This window comes from Poecilia latipinna, unplaced genomic scaffold (genome assembly GCF_001443285.1).
Source record: "Poecilia latipinna isolate Pla-1442-1.1 unplaced genomic scaffold, P_latipinna-1.0 Scaffold322, whole genome shotgun sequence".
Taxonomy (NCBI): Eukaryota; Metazoa; Chordata; class Actinopteri; order Cyprinodontiformes; family Poeciliidae; genus Poecilia; species Poecilia latipinna.
In genome coordinates this window covers 69,773-89,975 of record NW_015112938.1, presented here as the reverse complement: position 1 = coordinate 89,975, position 20,203 = coordinate 69,773, and the positions used below count along the sequence as shown (strand labels likewise).

Sequence of the window (20,203 nt, the reverse complement as noted above, 5' to 3'; positions counted from 1 at the left end):
TCTGGCTTCTGCCCACAACGAAGTGCGGTTCTGGATCAGAGTTTAGCGAAATTATAAATTTTATCTTAGATAATAGATATTGATTATGTGTCTATCACCCAGCCCCACAATGCGTCTCTTATTCTGTAAAACAAAACAAACTGAGCAACTGATTGGCTGAAACAGGACAATATTCTCCTTTTTAAGGCTTTGATATACTCAAACTGTAAAAGACTGGTTCCTATTTAAATTTTACTGGTCTCTCTCATGAGTTTCTCCAATCTTCAGTTATAAAAACAAAATAGCAACCTCTCAGTCATGTAGAAGGAATGCATGAAGAAATCAATGGATGACCTTCCCCACACCCTCCAACCCCCCTAAAAAAAAAAAAAAAAAAAAAAAAAAATGGAAATGTGCACAAAAGCAAATGTTCTGTAATGGTTTAATATGGATTTAGCCTTTTTCTTTTTAACATGAAGTTAATGAATGAATCACAGGGATGGAAGGATGATGACCCAATGACTGGATGAATCAAGTCTTACCTCATCTGCTGCAGGAAGCAAAATAACACAAAAAATTGTCCACCAGGCAAAGGGCACAAAACCACATAGAGGATCCCCTCTGGATTGTCACAAATCTTAAAAGTGACTTTTTTCAAATACATTTTTAAAAAATTCTTCACTCAAAAAGTGCAACCAGAACCAGAACTATCTAGAAATAATTTGTAGTCCCTTGCCCAAGACTGGACAATAAAAAGAGGATGAGATGGAAAATGGATGAGTGCCCCACCTGTCGATCTTTGGGCCCCACCTGTCCCGTTCGGGAGTCAGTGACCTCCTTGTACAGGCTGATATCCAGGTAGTAGCCTGATTCATTAGTTAGGAAGAGCCGGATGGGAATTTGCTTTCCCGTCGGAGTCAGGCGGATGTTGATTTTTAGTTCAGCTTGCAGGACGCGAAGCTTCCACAGACGGCTGCCATAGCGCATCACCATCGAGCGCACGGACTCCTCGATCTGATGTTTGTACGGAATTAAATTACTAAGCAGCAAATTCGCTTATGATAATCTGTGCTGTGTGTCAAATGTTTCACAAACCTTTGATGGATCCATGATGACGGTAGGGACAAAGTTGAGGAAGATGTGGTTGCAGTCCGTCCTGACAGTTGTGTTGTTGAAAGCCACCTCCAGTTCATCCATGGCTTCCAGCAGAAGACGCTCTGCTTCATTGTGAAGGTATTCAAAGGAAGCTTCCTATTAAGTCAACAGAACAGCCGTTTGAATAAGATTAAGAAAAAAATCCTATATATTGTAAAATCATTTGGGAAAAGAGATGCACCAGCATCTCATTAATGCTGATAGTAGGAATGGGATGGTTTTTACTTTGACTGGCCCTGACGTGGTGAATAGCCAGCAAGAAACTCAAAAATCAAATTATTTCCTGATTAAACAACACCCCACAACTAGATGCTACCAGGCCCACACCAACTCCCACTGTTTAGTGTGGAAGTTGTTGTGAAGGGCAGAATACAAAGTTAGATGTTATTTTTAAAGCACAAACTATTACAAACGAATGCCAAAGACAGTTAAAAATGTCAACTTCATCTTCATGTCTTCATCTTAAAATATTAATGAAACCCTGTTTTATGGTGACACCCTTGCTACTAATATAAACAACACTTCATTATAGGTAGGCTAGAAAATTCATTCATAATTTAAATCTTGTTCTTATTATTCAGATTTTGATTATGTAAATGGGGGGGGGGGTATCCATCTTTTCTCACCTTTGTGACCAGATCAGAATGGCGGATGATTGCCCGGACAAAGAATCGATAATCGGTGACCTCTGTGCCCACCTCCACACGTGCTGCGCCCAGGTACAGGTGCATCTTGTGGTTGGCGCAGGGAATGGCGGTCAGTGCAAAGTTGCGCATGCGATTGAGCTCCAACTGGAAAGCCAACGCTGGCTCCAGGTGCCGATAGATCCTGTCTTCTTCAAACTGAGAGGAAAAGCAGAGAGACAAAACCAACAGTTAGCTCAAGAAAGTTTTGAAAAAGCTTCTTTCAACTCATATCTAAACACATTTTCTCTAGTTATAACATCTAACAGTCTTTTTAATAGGAGAAGTACCAGGAGAACATATTAGGACCGAGTTGATATAAGAGTAGAGAGACGCCTTGGAGCAACACAATGTATTAAGTAAATGAAATCCTGAACAATCTTAATCTCAGGAAGCTGCTAATGGGTGTCATTTCTCTTAAATGGGGAATATAATTAAAGAGTTCATTACTGTAATGAGTTTTAGTGGAGTGCAGTTGCACAGAAACTATCAGGCGTGCTGGACAAGACGAGTCATCACAGATTCAGAAAGAAAATAACTCAAGAGAGCTGAGGGAGTGGGAATGGGTGGTAAATCTGTTTTCTTTCCAAATATAATGTAAATGGAAGACTGTTAATCAGTTTAATGTTAGCAACTGATGATATTTAGCAAAGAGTGGACACTTTTTAGGACCCGTTTTAGGCCAACACCTACCTTATCTCTCGCCCGGAATGTGAAGAATTTTGGGAATTCTCTCTGTGAATAAAATTTTTGATAAAAACATACATTAGTAGAAGGTAACCTTTAAAGCATTCAAATTTAATAGCAGGTGAAAAGGCATAGTCTGGTTCTAGCTTTCACTACTCCGCAGCGAACAAGTCTGCTGTGTTCCTAATGCGGCGCATTGATGTTTTCTCGCTATAATTTATCAGCCAAACAATCAGAGTGTTCACAAAAGCAGCAAGTTATCATTGGTGCACTGACAAGCCACATATACATGCAGCACTTGCTATGCTGATGAATAAAATATCTTCTTCCCTCAGAGACATGTGATCTTCTGAATAATGCCTGGTAGCGCTGTTTGACACTATCAGATGAAGCGTCCCACTTGCCAAAACAATGCCTGGGCGATTGGAGATGCTCTTATCAACTCGCAGCCGACGCGATGATGAGAGAGCTGCAAACCTCCAAAGACATGATTTGGTGCCACGATTAAACATCGCTTCTACTTAACATTATAGATTTATAGAAAACATATATATTTTACAATGCGAGACCTAGGCATGAATATATACATCACATAGGATGGAAAACTAGCGGAATACCCTCTATGTAAGATGTGGCAGCTAGCGTGATTGGGCTCTTGTTATACCTCTACAAAAAGACAAATAAAAAAAAAAAACAGAGGTTGAAGACATGCAAATCTTTTCAAATTCAATCCAAATTGACAAACGAGAAGAGAAGGATACATGGTTTCCTTTTTATATAAATGTAGATTCATCAGCATAGATACGAACCAACCAAAAGAGGTGGTTCTCTGCTAAGATGAAACCAAAAGTTTGGCCTACATGGAAACTTCTATACGAGACTGAAAACTTAAGACTGCATATAACCCTGAACACTCCGTCTACCCCCATGAAGCACGGTGGTGGATGCATTATGCTGTGGAGATGCTTTTCATTAGCATATATATGGAAATTGGTCAGAGTAGATGGAAAGACATAGTACTGGAAAAACGACAACTTGTCTATTACAGGAGACTATTTAATGATGAATGTTTATTAGAATCAAGTTAGATTTGACATTAACTTGATTTTTAGTACTCTCTTCCTCAATAAAGGTGAGCAAGAACAAACCAGACTTCACTTGTCTCTCAGTACTTACATGAAACCTTTGGTCCACCTCACAGTTGACTTGTTTTCTGAAATCCTACCATCAAAAATGAACAAAAGCGAGGCATGCAGAAAGATACAGAGAAAGAGAGAAGGGAAGAGAAGCTAAATTTCAAATTATTAGTGTAATTACCACAGTAATGCAGTTCAATATAATTGTTTATAAAATACAAATAATTGCAGAAAGAAACATGCAAGACTTAGTACAATTGTTATATTCTGTGAGATGCCATTAAAACTGCTCAATTGGTGACATGCGAAGAAGCAGACAGTGTACTTCATGGAAATCAAAATTCTTACCTTCTGAGCTACTAGGAATGTCAGTCTTCGGATGCCGTGTTCAAAGAGCAACGATTTCTGAAATAAAACAATTTCTAGTTATAACATCTAGCATTTTTCTGCATGAACATTTTTTTGGGGCATTTCAAATTCTACATGCTACTTTTGAAGTTGAGACAAAGACTTGTTCGTCAACAGAGCTAACCTTTGACTGGGTGAACTCCCGAAACATGGCTGCCAGGCCATCGTCGTCGATGTCGCTGTCCGTCTTTATCGCTACGTTCAGGATGTGGATAGGCTCTTCCTGGACACTCTGCATGATAAATTAAGCGGCATTTGTTTTGGATTACACAAATACCAATGTAAAGGTCAGTTACATGGCTGTGCTGGTCTCTAGTAATCACCTTGTTGTCCTCTTCACCGTACAGGACAGGGTTGCCTCCATCAGGGAACATTGGACTTGCAGGGGGCGAGTCAGAAAAGCAGCTCAGGACATCATTAATGTTCCTGCAAGGAAACAAGAATCGTAAAATGTATTTTATAAATGTTTATTTTTTCTCAGTGATACCAGGGGTAGAACATTTTCTTACAAAAAAAAAAAGATTCTGACCTTGTAAACTCTTGGAAGGAGCGGAAAGAAACCATGGCTCCCATACGTTGACAGGGTGGTGTAAAAGACGTGTCCAGCAGGACATCACTTACACTGGCCACATGCATCATGCCGTAGTGATTCAGGTTGGATGAGAAGGACATCCTAATATGTAGACATAAGACAATGTTGAGGAAAAACTGCCAGTTTGGCAAAATTGAGGGTGAAGGTTATCCCGGTCCACCTTAAAAACCAACTCAGTTTTGATCCCTCTGTTTTCCGGCAGGTCCGTAAACCAAGTTACCATAATTTTAGAGATGCACTGAGAAATTGACTTGTGAATGGAATACGGTGAAAATCCAATATTTTTCTGTCCAGCAAACGCACCGCACTCTGGACACATTTACTGAGTGAAGAAGACTTTAATGCTGAAACAAGTCTGTGCTTCTACATTTTTCCCCACTTATAAACATGGAAAAACATGTCCTCTTATAAGTGAAAAAAAAATGTTACTGAAACCAGTATTTTTCTTTTATCCATATGCTCCTATATCTGGACTAGAAATTAGACAAAAATACTTGTTAAGATTTTGTGTTTTTGCGGTGTTATCATATTTAAAACTTGGATCGGTGCATCTCTAATTTCTATTACAGAAGAAGAAAGTCTCACATATGAGATACAAGGGACCTGAGTGGAAAAAAAAAGCAAGAACAATTATCTTTCATGTAATTAATGTAACTGATACAGGCCGTGTCAGTTACATTAAAGGCAAGAAAATATACTTCTCATGTGACAAAGAAAAGTTAGATTCACCAGAAAGACCCTTTAGATTGTTTCCTTTCATTTGGTTAGGTTGTTAGTCAGTAGGTGATAAGAATATTTCCCAGACGCTGCACCAACTGTGATCACTGAAGACATTCTTGAATCTAACCTTTCTTCAGATTCCAAATCTTTCTTCTCAGCATTCTCATCCTTAGCTTCACTATCCTGGGATTTAAGCTCCTGTGGTTTTGGTTCCTGTGCTTTAGCATCCCAGGTCTTAAGATAGTCCAGGATAGGAGTGGTCATTTTCCTGACAGGGCAGTTAGAGGTTTTAGTATTGGATATTCTTACTAGTACCTGTTATTTCTCCTATAACTTTCTTTGTTATATAACATTATGCACCGTCTAAGCAAGGACTTGAAGGATTTGCGTAATAGTTTGGATTAAACACATAATCTCTAACACACAAGCGTAAAAACATTTGCACAAATAAAGGCCAACCACTCTGCACTAAAAAAATTGCACCAGTGTGTGCAAGTTTTTTTTTGTTGTTGTTGTTTTTTTTTGTTAAAATGGTATGTGGTTTCTACTTTATCATGCAGCTAGCTAATCTACAATCAGTTTATGCGATAAAAAAGAATGTTCACAATACCTGTTGAGAGTTGGGATGTTCCCTCTGCAATCAAACAACATTGATTACAATGTGGTTAGTGTCAAGCATCAGCAGAAGAAAACAGTCAAGGTTGAGAAATGTGTGTGGGAAATGTCACCCCCTGGGTGTATTACAATCTAATGTTAACAAAAGAATGAAAAATTGAAAAAAACAAAAACACATATCCCACTTCCTGACTGTTCCTTTTTAAAACATGCATAATGAGATGCTAAAAACCTTCTTTTTCTCAGGAGATGATCCTTTAACACACTCATGCTGTTGTGTCATCTAAAATTATGTGCCAAACATAAAGGTTAATTCAGCCATGTCAGGTAAATATCATGCAACAAAATGAGAATAGAATAGCACAAGCAGGACATCTACAAATGCAACCAGCAAAATCAAAGGGCAAAACACAAAAAATATAAGCAACAAGGAGGGGGAGGAGCAAGCAAAAGTGTCAAAACATACAAAGCGAAAAATCAACCATCAAACCCAAAATCCAGCAAATCAAACATCTCTGTCAGAGTTTTTCTGTCATGTTTAACATAAACTATAATATATTTGCTTTGGTTTCTAATTTTAATGGAAAATCAGCACGTTTAGAAGTCAAATATGTGAATTTAGTTGCTTTCAGACATCACAAAATGTAAACATTAAACCACTTTGTGAGAAAGGATGAGGATAAAGGACACAATGGATGGCACATGGATGAAATGTTCACAAATCACTAAGAAACCATTAATTATAAGAGATTATTTAAATTACCAAATATACAGTGTTCTTCACAAATATTTCAACCTCTTGACCTTTTTCGATTTTATCATATTCAAAACCACAAACTCCAATATATTTTGTCAGGATTTTATGTGATAAAATCCTACACAAAATAGTCTATAAATATGAAGCGAAAGGAAAATTTACAATTGCTTCATATTTTTATACAAATAAAAATCTGATCAAATTCAAACCTATTCGCCCTAGATGAAATCCAGTAAAGCTAACTGCTTAAAAAGGTCACATAATAATGTCCACTTTTACATAATTTACCCAAATTATGCAAAAGATATCAGTATCTAAAAGAGCAAATCTACCTAGCCTGTAGCTATAACTGAAGCAAAAAACGATTGTAAGGTTCAGGGGGACTTTATCGGTGCTACTTTGTTATATAAAAGCCCACCAAAAAAAATAAAAAATAAATAAAAAATCAAAGAACATAAGTATTTTGAAAGAAACTGTACTGTATATTTATAATCAAATACATCGTAGTGCTACTAAGTAAGAGCAAGGAAGTAGAAAAAGAATCCACAACTTTTGGAGATCACACTGGCATGTGTTACCTGTTAGGATGTGAGGTGGGAAGCATGAACTGGAACTCTACCACACATGTGTTGTCCTTCAGCTGTCGATGCTGAACGCTGTTGAGTTCATAGGCGATGTACGCTCTCCGGACGTACACCTGAGTTCAACCAAGACGAAGCCACAGTATGTGAAGCGCCTGTACGTTTGTTGCGTTACGGCTACAGGGAAACGTGCTGTCGGACTGAGCTCATTGTTCGTCTCACCTCGAGGGCAGCCATCCTGACCACCTGATTACTGTGGTAGAAGAAGTTGGGCAGAACATCAAAGATGGACGTTTCCGAAAGGATGAGTTTCTACGAAAGAAGGAAAAATGTTGTGTGTTAACCCGTTTTGTTGGCGCAACAATGGAAAGGACAACCATCTTGTTTGCTACCTACCTGCAGGTTCTCAATGCAGAACTGGTGCCCATACATATCAATGGCAGACAGGAAGATGGACTCCACCTGGTTGTGTCGTAGCTCATAGGAGGGAAGGTGGGATGCTATCAGAACCTGGGTGAGGAAGATTAATGGGGTCCTTCAGGCATGTGACACACCACAATACTTCTTTACTTATCTTATGACATCTTGCAACAGCATATACCTTCATGCAGTTTTACCCTGGGAATTTGTCTGCGGCTATAGAGTGTGAAGCATGTAATTATCCATCTATGTCTAAATTCATACTCATTAAAAACTCCTGTCACTGTGTTGTCTCTGCTGCTGTAGTAGGCCTTTAGTGACACCTAGTGGCGACGTAAGGCAATTGAAAAGTCCTGCTTTTTGCTCTCACACGTTCAAATTCCTGTTTGCCGCTTTCAGAATTTTGCGTGCTGTTGCTGTAGAAAAAGGGGAGCTGAGGGCGACATCTGACCTGCCGAGCGCGCAGAGCCACCTTGGCGTTTGTTGTCTTGCTGAGTTGAGTGAGCTCAGTCAAAATGGTCATCAGCTCATCTGTCAGAGTGGGATCACGACCACATAGCTGATCCTAAACACACGGCGTTAAAACATAAATTAATAAAATGTACATCTCTAGCCAACCAAATTTCATGTGAATGCATTATGAAATGGTAAATAAACATTTTTATGCTACTTAATTTTTCTGAAAATACACATAAGGAAATAAAATAAATAGATTATATTCCATGTTTTTGGCCCTCGACATACAAAAAAAATAATAAAAAATACGGCAGATATTTATTTACAGCATTTATTTATTTGCATCCAGTGTTGCATTCATTTTTCACCAAGATCTTGTTTTAGTGATGGGAGAGTCTGATCAAAGATCTTTAAAACTGCAATATGTAATTTTTAAAATTTATTTCTTAAAACTGTCACTAGTCATGAAGGAGACAGGTAAGCTATAGGTAACAAAACAAAACAAAAAAAGAATCAAGCTCCTCCGCCTGCTTCTTGTGGTCCTATTGCCATTTGCAGAAATTTGCCGCTCCTGGTCAGAAACATCCAATCAGAGTCAGGAGTAGGGTCTTGGCACTTTTATCACACTTCTGTACTTGCTGCAGCTGTGCTAATTTTGGAAAAAACAACATACGGTAACAGGGAAGCTCATTGTATGCCGTCATTGCTAGCCACGCTAACTAGCCTGCATACATACATAAAACATATTTTTGGCATTTGCATGGAAATGAAGTCTCGTGCTCCCTGAACCCAATGAATCCTGGCGTTGTCATCTTGGAATATGACCATGACATCAGGGAAGATCAATATGACAACACACAAATCTATTCACAGAAAGGCTGGACACTTACAATCAGCATAGTCACCAGCAGGTTCTTCTTGGTTACTTGTGCGTGGGAGAAAATGTAGTTGACGACATTGACCATGTCAACTTTGTTTTCCTCGCGAAGTGTAAACACGCACTTGTCGTAGTGTCCTGCAAAGAAACCGTCACACGGGGCAAATGAGATAAAAGTACTCCATCAAATGATAAGAGAAAGCCACTGCAACTCTTCAGAGGACATGGAAGAAAATTCAAATTGACTCAGTTGTGTGTCATCTCACCGTTCTGGAACTGGATCTCTACTTTCAGGTACTGTCTGAGCAAGTCCATCACCACTGCCTTCATGTGGCCTCGGATGCCACTGCGATACCTGATGGAGACGAACAAACAAGTACAGCCTTGCGTAAAAAAAAAAAAAAAATCAAGAGTATGTAACATATTAAGCTGTCGGATACATGGCTTACTTCTGCACCAGCTGGACGATGCTTTGAGTGTTCATGAAGAACACTTCTCTCTCTGACTTCTTGTTGAGAGTAGCAGCGTGGCTGTCCAGGATGTTTGCAATCTGGAAACGATGGAGTGAGTATTTACTGCAGCAGAGACTCAAAAACTAAAGACTTGTTTTCCTATAGATTAGGATTAATTTCAAAGCAGGAATTGCAGCAATGTGTACATAGTTAAGCTGGTGTGATAAATGTGTACCTGCTGGCTGGGAAACTGGCACAGCACAGACGTTATATTGCTGGCATACTGAGCCATCTCCTTCTTGATAGACTTCTCCACAGCAGGAGGGATCCGGCCTGAAACACTGGTCATGATGTCTTGAAGCTCAAGAAGGGGCAAGGAGGGGTCACGCATGGTTTTCATGAGCCTTTCCACCCACTCTTTCAGCTGGGAGACACACAAAGCACATTTTGGTTCGAATCTACAGTTGCGACAATTAATCTGAGCGTTCACTTGCATTTCCGCAAATTCTTACTTTAGCGCTGAAGAACGGCTCAGGAAGGCAGTACCCGTTCATGATGTGAGCGAGATGATCCAGAGTGTTGTGGAAGACCCTGTGAAGCTTCTCCCCTCTCAGAGCCACGGCCTGGGTTGAAGGAAGCGTCCCTGTGTAGAGCTCCGCCTGCAGGTAAGAAACGTATCAAAACGCACCCTGTTGTCATGACCACACGCAGTCTAAAAGATATTTTTGGATGCATGAATTTAAGACTCTTTAAGGATGCGCGTGTTCTGCCGTTTGAACAATAATTAGTCAGAGTGGAAAAGGACCTCATGCACACATTTAAGCATGCTGGAGGGTTTGTAATTGTTATACTGTCCTGTTAGTTGTTTGCTAACCATGATGAAAACCTGGCCAAAGTCAGGTCTGTCTTTAAGTTTTCTAAAGACACAGCAGCATATTTGGGTCCTGACACACTGACACAGGGAGATGTCTCTTTTTTTTTATCAGATAATGGAGCTGTCATCTTTGTTGGCAGCATTGATTTACTGTCTCGCTGATGTTCTGACTCCGGAATGATGTGTCAACACCTCAACAACCACCGTAGAATGTCTTCAATTTGCAGCAGAGTATAAATCTACACTTTTTAATCTGGACAGTTAATACATTTTAAGCAAAATTGTTGACTTTGTTTTATTAAAAAAAAAAAAAAACACATTAAACCAAACTAAACAGACAGGTATTGCATGCTTTGGAATTCTAAAACGCATGCTTGGGTATATTGCATCAGTCCAACCTGTTGCACTCTGGTGGGGTCATCCAGTTGCAGTTTGGCGATGACACAGCCAGGTTCCAACGCTGCTCCGGTCCTCTTCACATAATGAATACAACCAGATTCTGCAGCAGTGAGGGTCATTACCATCTTCATCACCTGAAATTCACAGAAACATTTACAGCTTGAAGTAGCTTCAGTCTTTCTTGGTTTCCTCATGCTTTGGATGGACACTTTACCTCTATTTCTGCAAAGCACTGTCCAGCAAACACATGTCCACCATCCTCTATCGAGTACTGAATGAGTTTTCCTGCTGAGGGGGATCGCAGCAGCGACGGATCATTTTCCTTTTCAAAAACACAAGTCTTGTTCCCGATCGTAATCCGATACCTAAGTAAGAAGAGACCCTTTACTTTATCATGTTTTAAATCTATAACATGCTGTATTTTCTTTAAAAATGAACAAGTGACTACTTAATGTCGTAAAAATAATAATTATGTACAGTCTTACCTATCCACCTCTTCCTTCATGTATGTAGTGTAGCTGCTTCCATCATAAGACAGCAAAAGACCTCCATCACTGAGACGATGAACGTCCACCTCCGCTAAAGAGCTGTTCATGATCACAACGTACGAGTTGGGAGACTGCCGTGTCACTTTCAGGACGTACTTGGTGCCTTCGTAGATCAGCTCCACGTCCACGGTGTTCTGTAGTGTGTGCGCTGGCAGCACTTGGCCCCTGATGAAAGAGGACAAAGGCTCGTCGTTTCCCCAACGAGAATGTTTCATTTCTTAAAAGTTCATTCCGGCTGTATCTATTTACCTTTCAAGAGAATGCAAAAAGTTGGAGACGCTGTTCCTCAGATTGACGTCTGCCACATGAAGAGCCCCGCTCACAATGCCAAGCATGGTATCAGGACGCTCGGCCTGCATGCAACAAGTTCTGTACTGCTCAGTCATGAAAATCTTAATCAGTGAATGCTAAGGAACTCAGTTTGACCAATATCTACGACACTGACGTGGGTTTATGTTTCAGCCCTGCGACTTGATTTATTTTCTGCACGACCAGTAGGTGGCGACGGCTTCATACCTGCATCTTCTCTGAAATGAGTCGGTCCAGCCAGCCTGTATCGATGCTGTTATGCTGAAAGCTCTCGGTCTCCAGCAGCTTAATGAGGTATTCGACTGTTGTTCTAAAGTCTCCTCTGATGGACAGCTCCTTGAGAGCAACCACCATGTTGCTGAGAAAAAAATCAAAATCAAAATCAGATTAGGAATGATTATACAGACGTTCTTTCCTTGCAATTAACCAAAACCCACCACACTTAAATGTGTGGTGGGTTATTTGCAATAAATATTTTTATTTATTGCAAATAAAAATAAGGTTAATTTTTTAACTGTGTGGAGACTAAACCATGTGCAATTACAGCTCCCCATGTCGTAATGTTCTTTATTTTTATTAATCCAAAGGGAGCCTCTTAATAATTTGCTTAGCTAAATCCAAGTGGGGGGTGTCTTTTTAGCAGTGGTGGTGTTTTAATGTTAACTCACGAGATAGCTTCTTCACGATTCTCTCCCCAAGAGAAGCAGTGTCCAAACTGGGAGTCGGCAAACTCGTGCAGGCCTCCTGCTGCTGCGACGCTGAAGTAACCCCACACATTCTTGTTGCTCCGGAAGTTCAGCTCCTGCACCGTCCCGGAGCTTGGTTTGAAACCCTGCAATTGCACAGAGACATAAAAGACACACTATAATTTACCTTTAAAAGGCAAAATGTTCACAAACTGAAAACAACTAAAGAGGAGAAACTGCAGGTATTTGGTTGTGAGAAGAGAATCAGCTTCGTACCTCATCGGGGTTTTCGCTGGTGATGCGCGCCGCGATGACATGTCCCCGTGGGCACGGTGTGTTTGACAGAGACTCAAAGTCAATAGGAGTGTCTCCCCAAGGCTGGACTCCATAGAGCATACGGATGTCTTTGATCCGATGAAGAGGAATCCCCATCGCAATCTGAAAAAAAGTTCATGTTCATGCCAAATAATTAGCTTGGAAGACTATGACAGGTTCAGTAAGTGAACTTTTTACATTTTGTCATGTTACAAACACAAATTTCGTCTGAATTTTATTGCATAATTGTAAAGTGGGGGGTGAGGGGTAAGAAGTCATGATTTTCAAAATGCTTGAATCGAATCCAGTGTAAACTAATACAAAGTCACATAATTGAAACATGGCATCATCATGAACATCTTCAACAGGCTGGTCAGAGGTAATAAGAACATGGACGGTGCTAAATAAAAGGAAATCATGGAAGAGAGCAACTTAGGAGCTGCAAAACTCTAGAGACAGAGGCAGAGGTTTAAAATAGAATAGAATGAAATAGAGATGCCTTTTAATGTCCCACATTGGGGAAATCAAGGTGATTCACAATCATGCCTTTCCTTGTGTTGCACATCACACCGAATCAAATTAAACTACAAGTTTGGCGTCATATGACAAAAAGTGAAATGCTTGAAGAGATATGAATACTTTTCAAGGTACAGTGACCTGAATGATACACATTAGCCTTTCCATAGCATGGATACGAGGATCAAATTTTCAGTTTACAAGACAATGTCAGTCATTTCCCAGTGGGACAGAGAGGGTGGTCACTCATCCTCCCATAAAGACACTCAATCAGCTCGACCAGAAAGCTTTCCCAGTCTTTCTGCTTCACTGCCTCTGACCTATTTATGCAGAACAGACCTCATGACCGAATGCTGCTACAACCCCTGGATCCGCCACACTGTCTCTGCAAATTGCCTGCTTTTTTTTTTTTTTTTCAGATGGTATCCAAGGAAACAAAGGGGAGGTGGGAAGGGAGCATCAAAGCTGTGATAACAGGGGAGCATGCAAACTTGCAGGGTTTTTTTGCAAGACTTACTGACCTGCATTTGAGCAGCAGGCAAGTTGACATCAGCCACCATCTCAGTGCAGGGGTGCTCCACCTGCAGACGGGGGTTGAGCTCCAGGAAGTAGAAACTGCCGTCCTGGCTGTAGAGGTACTCCACAGTTCCTGCGCTGACGTAACCGACCATCTTAGCCAGCCGCACAGCGCACTGCGGAAAACATAAATAAGCAAAACAAATAAATTGAGGCTTAAATCCAATCATATTCATGCTTAAAAATCTTGCAAGTTCAACTAAACCTTTTCCATATCCTCAAACACGTCCGAGGTGGCTATGGTGGCCGGAGCCTCCTCTATGATTTTCTGGTGACGGCGCTGCACAGAACAGTCTCTGCCGAATAAGGAAATGGCATTTCCATACTGATCCGCCAAAATCTGCACCTCTAAGTGACGGGCGTGCTTGGCTAGCTGCATGACAAAGATAGGCGATCCTGGAACTTCAGCCTGGACCTAGACAGCCGGAGGGAGAGCGTGATCCTGATTAGGTGAAACAAAACACCCGTCGGCTTAAAATTAGCCATGTAAATGAATGCTTACCTGTCTGAATAGGTTAGGGAAGTCGTCAGCGCAGTTGACCTTACGGATACCTTTTCCTCCACCGCCCTCTGAGGCTTTCACCATTATTGGATAGCCAATCTTCTCTGCGGCCTGGAAATAGGAGACGGGAGTTTTAAGAAACCCTTTGACCACGCACTACCTCTGCACAGATAAAACGATGGTATGGTGTTCAAAACACGCTTACTTTGAGACCCTCTTCTACATCCTGGATGCAGCCGCACTCATACAGCTCGTTAGGTACATTGATGATTTTCTTCTTTTGATTGTTTTCTGACCATTCCACCATCAGCCCTTAAAATATAAAGGCAAACAGCTAACGTGAAACCACAAACAGCCTTACAACACCAGTAAGATACAGGGAAATGAGCTGAAAGAGTAGCAGTTCTTTTCCTGCAATCAGTGAAAAACATGTATAATCGTTGCAGGGTCACACTGTCAACACCCTTCAGTGTGGAAGATTTTACAAAGTGAAGAAAACTCAGTTCACTACTTTTAGAGTGAGCTAAAGAAAATCTTTTTAACAGTATAAAAAGGAATAAAATCATTTAGCTACCTGTTCCACTCCAGGGTAAAGTTGGAATTCCGGCAGTCTGAGCTACAATGGAAGAGGCAATCTTGTCTCCAAGAGCCCACATAGCTTGACTTGGAGGACCTAAAAAAAAAAAAACGTACACGTCAAGGAAATCCGAACAAACAAAAGTGGATGGAAAAATGTAGGAAAAATCAGAAACCCAAATCTCCTTTACCCATGAAAGCAATGCCATGCTTGTGAAGGAGCTCTGGGAGTTTTGGGTTCTCTGAGGCGTGACCCCATCCTGCCCACACAGCCTGCAACATGTAAATGAACAACAGTGACAAAAGAGACACGGCTAAAAGGAAAATCATTAGTTAAGTGTGAAAAAATAAAAATCAGCACACTCATTGTACCTGAACAGGTATGCGCTTTGCAATGTCAAGAATGAGCTCGACATTGGCATAGTTGTTGTTGTTAGTTCCTCCAGGTACAGGCACGTAATGGTCGGCCATTTTGATGTATTCTGGGAAATACAAAATACCTGATTTGTGAAATAACTCAAAAGCACAAGTCAAACGAGTTGAATGCAAGCTACTTCCTGGTCGCTAACTGCACTCATTCCATTGCAAAAAGGTAACCATCAAGACTAGATGCAAAGATTACTACTAAAACTGGATTAACATGCATGTGTAAACATGCAAATCTGGTTCTTACTGAATCATGTTGTTGGACAGACATCAAATTCAGTTTTTAAGGAATCTGTCTACTAACTTCTTAATGATTCAAGGTTATAACCTATAACTACTGGGCTTCAACTATTGACTAGCTCCATCCATGTGAGCAAAAAAGAAAAAAAAAACACAACTAAGAGAATGCTGACCTGCATTGGCTTTCAGGTCTTCTGGGGTCACCATGACAACAAACCGAATTGCCCTTTCATTGCGGAACATCTCGTAGGCCCAGCGGCGGATGGAGCGCATGCATTTGACTGCAGCAATGCCGTTGTTGGCAATCAGCACCTGAATGAGCAAAAATATTTTGATAACTAAAGTTTATTTTGTCTGTGAGATGAAAACAAAGAAAGTGATGGAATGAAAATGTTGTACGTTTAAGTAGATTCTTTAAAAGTTGCCATAGTGACTGAACTTTTTCACATTACGAGCAAAAACTTTAGATTTTTGTTTGGATACCTGGCAGGTATGCCTAAAGTAACTGTGAGGAAAAGAAGCAATAGGTTGTTTTTTTTGTTTGTTTTTTTATAAGAGTATCACAGGTCAGTTCTGAGAATTTGTTAGATAAGGAAAGAATGCTACATAAAGACCAGCATGCAGTTGGCTACAAACCTAGTAGGTGACACAGCAAATATACAGAAGAAAAATACACAAACTGCAGTGTTAAGCAAACACTGCACATCTCTGTGAACAGACCATCCCTACATGTTGTGGTGGCAGCATTATGTTGTAGGGATGTTTTTAAAAGTCGGACATGTATTGGGCGATATTTACTTGTCCACAGCCATTTTTTTTTTTCTGATTGACAATGTCTCCAACACCCCAACATACCATTAACTGTACTAGGCTCTTAAAAAAATAAACAAATCAGAGATTGTAGAGAGATTGAAAAAAAAAAATCTAAACACATGGTATTGAAGAGATGCAAATTATTGAGTGGTGAATTTAAATGTTTCAGGGCTGATAAGAATTTTTAGAGGGAAAATGACAAAAAACAGGAGGGCTTCTGAATGAAGCTCCCTGTCAAAATAAGAACCTAAATTTTATCCCTGCACATGCATTATATGCTTTATTTTTCTTACTTATACATGACAAGCTGGAAACTAAGTGTCACATTTTCTTCCATTTCAAAACTTGGGGTTTCTTAGCATTGGTATATCAAAAAACAATCAAAACATAGTATAATACACTGAGATTTGTATAACATATGTAAAAGTTCAATTGTTCCAAGAGGCATGAAGACACTGAATAACTAGGTCTCAATTTTTTATTTTTTTAACAAGAGCACCAAATAACATGAATTACCTTCTCAATGACCTTGGTACCACCAAAGCGGGTGACAAATTCAGCAGGTGAAGCGACAGTGAAGTCCCGCTGAAGATCAATCCGCCTGCGATCTCTGCCTTGTTTCACCAAGTGGAGCCCTGACATGCTTGGTCTGTTTAAAAAAACAAAAACGCAAGAAATACACAAAATCATAAACTAATACAGGCAAATCCTCAGTGTGCGCCTTTTGGGTACAAAAGAAATCTGCTTAAAGCCCAGCAGGTAAGGGAGCACTCAGATCACCTCATTTTGATAAGAAACTTATCTGCGTTTGCAAATTGCTTGACTACTGTATCTCACACGTAATTGCTTCTAGGTGAGTTACACAAGCGCCTAGAAACGTCTGCGCTAAAAACCTGAAAAGCACTGGCAGGAAGGGAACACCAATGCGTCAGGGAAAGCATGACACGCAAAACAATAACCGGTATTCTTTTACCGGCATTAAAACACAGATGTGACAGCATGGGCTCAGCGAGATTTGTGAGTTTTAATAATCAGTCAGGCTAAGAGCTATGACAGATGCGTTGGAGAATTGCTATCAGCTAGCGGGTGTGGCAGGACTGAGCTTGTACGGCTGGTTGGTTTTCTGTGGCCTGATCCTGACTGGTTGCATCACTGCAGCGGTCACGGCATGAGGTGAATGGGTTTCAGCTAGTTTGACAGTTCGAGGGATCCCCATCCAGTGTTTCCAGTTGCATTTCTACAACTATTTCTAGAGTTTTCATCCTGCTGGCTGTGAGTTTGAATACTATTTAGAAATAAGACTTGAGTGAAAAACTGTGAGAAAAAAAATGATCTCAACAAAAAAAAAGATATATTCAGAAATTTTTTATTTAAGTTTTTGGCACTCTACTGTGATTATTATGGTATTTGGACTTGCACGAAGTCAAAAAAAAGCCTTTGTCTTTTTTTAGGGATTTTTTTTTTCAGCAAATGACCATCAGTGCTGAGCATCTCCTTCTGACTTCTGCTTAAAAGATTTCTGTGTGTGAGTATTTTACATGTTTTCCAAACCCACACTCAGAAATCTTTGTGCCGTCTCCTGAAAAACCATGAATACACACAGACAGTGTACACACAGAAACCCATGTGCAAATATGGAGACCGCATTTTTTCACACGTACTGTAAAAGGCCTTATGCACGAATGGAAAAGTACAGCTATGCTCTAACTCACACTGGACCACACACATTCATTCCAAGGGGAGAAAGAGTTATGAATGAAGACAAACCTAAGAAAAAGTCAAACATAAATTCAGATTTTGATGCTAACCTTAAATTGTGCATGATGCCGTCAACGGAATCGAAACTCATCTCATTTGTGCTGTCGGAGCTACAGGAAGACGGTGACAGTGATCTGATCTCCTTGTCCTCCAGCGACCCGTCTACCCTCCCGTGGATTTCATCCTCGGAGTTCTCCTCCGATATGGAGCCCACCAGGAAGTGAGACTGCAAGGCCCCGACGGCCGGGTTCTTCTTGGCGGCACCGTCCTGCTCTGCCATGGCCGGCCAACGTGAGCAGGCTGCGAATACTGAAGATGGGAAGCGCCGCAGAGGCAGAATGAGTTATAAAGGAGGGTCAGAGTTCATAACATATCGCATCACATCAAGCCGGAGCATGGTGCTGTTTGTTAAATTGCAAAAGCGGATTGCATGAACGTAACTTTTACTGATATTGCAACACTTGGGTAACAGAAAGTGACCCAGATTCTCAACAGTACCTTGAATGATACATTTTATTAAACACATCACACTTGCATACAATGTATGTATAAAATGATTGCAATGCATTCAACAGTAGTTAGGAGACCAATTCAAACTAAATCAACTAAAACCTTGCCAATTAAGAATTGGCTTTTAAAACGTATATTTACTAGAGATGTGCCGATCAGGTTTTTTCCTGCCGATACCGATACCCCATGAGGGCCGATACACCGATACAGATCACCGATACCGATCACATAATTATTATTTTTTTATTTTTTTATCATAAACCCTACCGGTTACATTATGTGGAAAAAGGAACCATGAATTCACTTTAATTTAGACAAAAACTTGTTTTTAATCAACTTTTTCCAAGAAGAAAACTAAACAAAACAGGAATTGTGCGAATTGTACTGCTATTGATAAAACTATCTTTAACAGACTGAAAACATATGAAGGCATAAAACCTCTCAACATTGCCAAAAAGTTCAAGTATAAAACTTATCAAAGGCAAATACAGGATCCATTACAATAAACAATCCAGAGTTACTGAATGAAAACTTCCTGATAGCATGGCGGCTAGCTGGTTACTGCTAGGTCTGAGTTGCTGTTTCTGACTGAGCGGAGTAATTATGCAGAACAGGGAGAAGATCGATTATTTTTTTTTAGAGATTATCTGTCTCATGTTAGGACAGCGAAAGTTTTAATACGTATCTAAAATTATTTTTTTTAAGTTAGATGCTGCAGCTTTAAGCAGGTTCGGTGTGAGAGTCACTACCAGGTGGAGCAGAAGCGAAGCTCCGTCTGTGAAATATTACTGTCTGTAGTGTAGCAGCGGTTCAACAGCGAGAGCAGAACCAGCGTCTTACATCGCAGCTCGATGACTTAAATAATTTTCCAGGTTATTTGTTTAGCTTTCTGACCGTCATGTTAATCTGGGTGAGTGTTTGTAGCTGTGCGCTGCTTTACCTGCTATCTGATTGCTCCATATTTCTTTTTTACTGCAGTGAGCCTCGATGTAGCCAATCTCCGTCACGTATGACATTGTTTTTATGTCGCATTAGCTTCGTTGTGTTGATGCATTTTGACCTGCTTCACCCCACGTGCTTCTATTTTCCGCAGCAACACGCAGCAAACTTCCCCATTCACTCAGTGCGATATAGTTACACATTGCTTAAGATTTGTTGTTGCGCGTTTGCGCAGAGTGAAGGAAAGAGGAGACCAGCTGCACAGGCAGGCTGGGAAATGAGAAGCAGGTGATCGGTATCGGCAACAAGAGTCAATGATCGCCGATCACCGATCATGCACTTTTTCACGGAAATCGGCCCGATTATGATCGGTGACCGATAGATCGGCACACCTCTAATATTTACATACAAAGGTGTGAAATGAACCTTTAAAAAAATCTACAGTGGTACATATTCTAAACAGTTTTACATAAATAAATAAAAAATTAAAACAAGCCCTTAATTTATGAGTTGGGTTCTACGTCACAAACACATACAAATTACCATTAAACACGCTTTTCCTTTACCACGTGACAGTATTACTAACCACACACACACACACATATACCAACATAATAGCAAACTAAACATGTGGATATCTTAACGACGCTTAATGCAAGTAAATGTAATGCTAAACGCCTCAGTAACCTTTTAGGTTT

At 40.3% G+C, this 20,203-nt stretch overlaps 1 protein-coding gene across 8 annotated transcripts in view; it reads right to left on the bottom strand.

Annotated features, from left to right (window-relative positions):
- The window catches only part of acaca (acetyl-CoA carboxylase alpha), a 44,485-nt gene that overhangs the window by 20,352 nt on the left and 3,930 nt on the right, over positions 1-20,203 (bottom strand). The window contains exons 2-38 of one of the 8 annotated variants that reach the window (XM_015035047.1): positions 18,107-18,365; positions 16,815-16,947; positions 15,659-15,797; positions 15,192-15,301; positions 15,011-15,092; positions 14,818-14,916; positions 14,449-14,555; positions 14,244-14,354; positions 13,947-14,156; positions 13,687-13,857; positions 12,611-12,772; positions 12,317-12,480; positions 11,856-12,006; positions 11,589-11,692; positions 11,277-11,504; positions 11,006-11,156; positions 10,791-10,925; positions 10,031-10,177; positions 9,754-9,942; positions 9,516-9,616; positions 9,333-9,421; positions 9,080-9,204; positions 8,185-8,298; positions 7,710-7,823; positions 7,536-7,625; positions 7,311-7,429; positions 5,971-5,994; positions 5,488-5,628; positions 4,578-4,721; positions 4,372-4,474; positions 4,173-4,280; positions 3,989-4,045; positions 3,681-3,725; positions 2,511-2,552; positions 1,761-1,976; positions 1,075-1,230; positions 769-993 (exon numbers count right to left, since the gene is read on the bottom strand). In XM_015035047.1, coding sequence (XP_014890533.1) covers positions 769-993; positions 1,075-1,230; positions 1,761-1,976; positions 2,511-2,552; positions 3,681-3,725; positions 3,989-4,045; positions 4,173-4,280; positions 4,372-4,474; positions 4,578-4,721; positions 5,488-5,628; positions 5,971-5,994; positions 7,311-7,429; positions 7,536-7,625; positions 7,710-7,823; positions 8,185-8,298; positions 9,080-9,204; positions 9,333-9,421; positions 9,516-9,616; positions 9,754-9,942; positions 10,031-10,177; positions 10,791-10,925; positions 11,006-11,156; positions 11,277-11,504; positions 11,589-11,692; positions 11,856-12,006; positions 12,317-12,480; positions 12,611-12,772; positions 13,687-13,857; positions 13,947-14,156; positions 14,244-14,354; positions 14,449-14,555; positions 14,818-14,916; positions 15,011-15,092; positions 15,192-15,301; positions 15,659-15,797; positions 16,815-16,947; positions 18,107-18,336 — 4,836 coding nt within the window. In that variant the 5' untranslated portion in view covers positions 18,337-18,365. The remainder of the gene's footprint in view (positions 1-768; positions 994-1,074; positions 1,231-1,760; positions 1,977-2,510; positions 2,553-3,680; positions 3,726-3,988; positions 4,046-4,172; positions 4,281-4,371; positions 4,475-4,577; positions 4,722-5,487; positions 5,629-5,970; positions 5,995-7,310; positions 7,430-7,535; positions 7,626-7,709; positions 7,824-8,184; positions 8,299-9,079; positions 9,205-9,332; positions 9,422-9,515; positions 9,617-9,753; positions 9,943-10,030; positions 10,178-10,790; positions 10,926-11,005; positions 11,157-11,276; positions 11,505-11,588; positions 11,693-11,855; positions 12,007-12,316; positions 12,481-12,610; positions 12,773-13,686; positions 13,858-13,946; positions 14,157-14,243; positions 14,355-14,448; positions 14,556-14,817; positions 14,917-15,010; positions 15,093-15,191; positions 15,302-15,658; positions 15,798-16,814; positions 16,948-18,106; positions 18,366-20,203) is intronic. The other 7 variants (XM_015035048.1, XM_015035049.1, XM_015035050.1 and 4 more) reach the window with 7 other exon arrangements.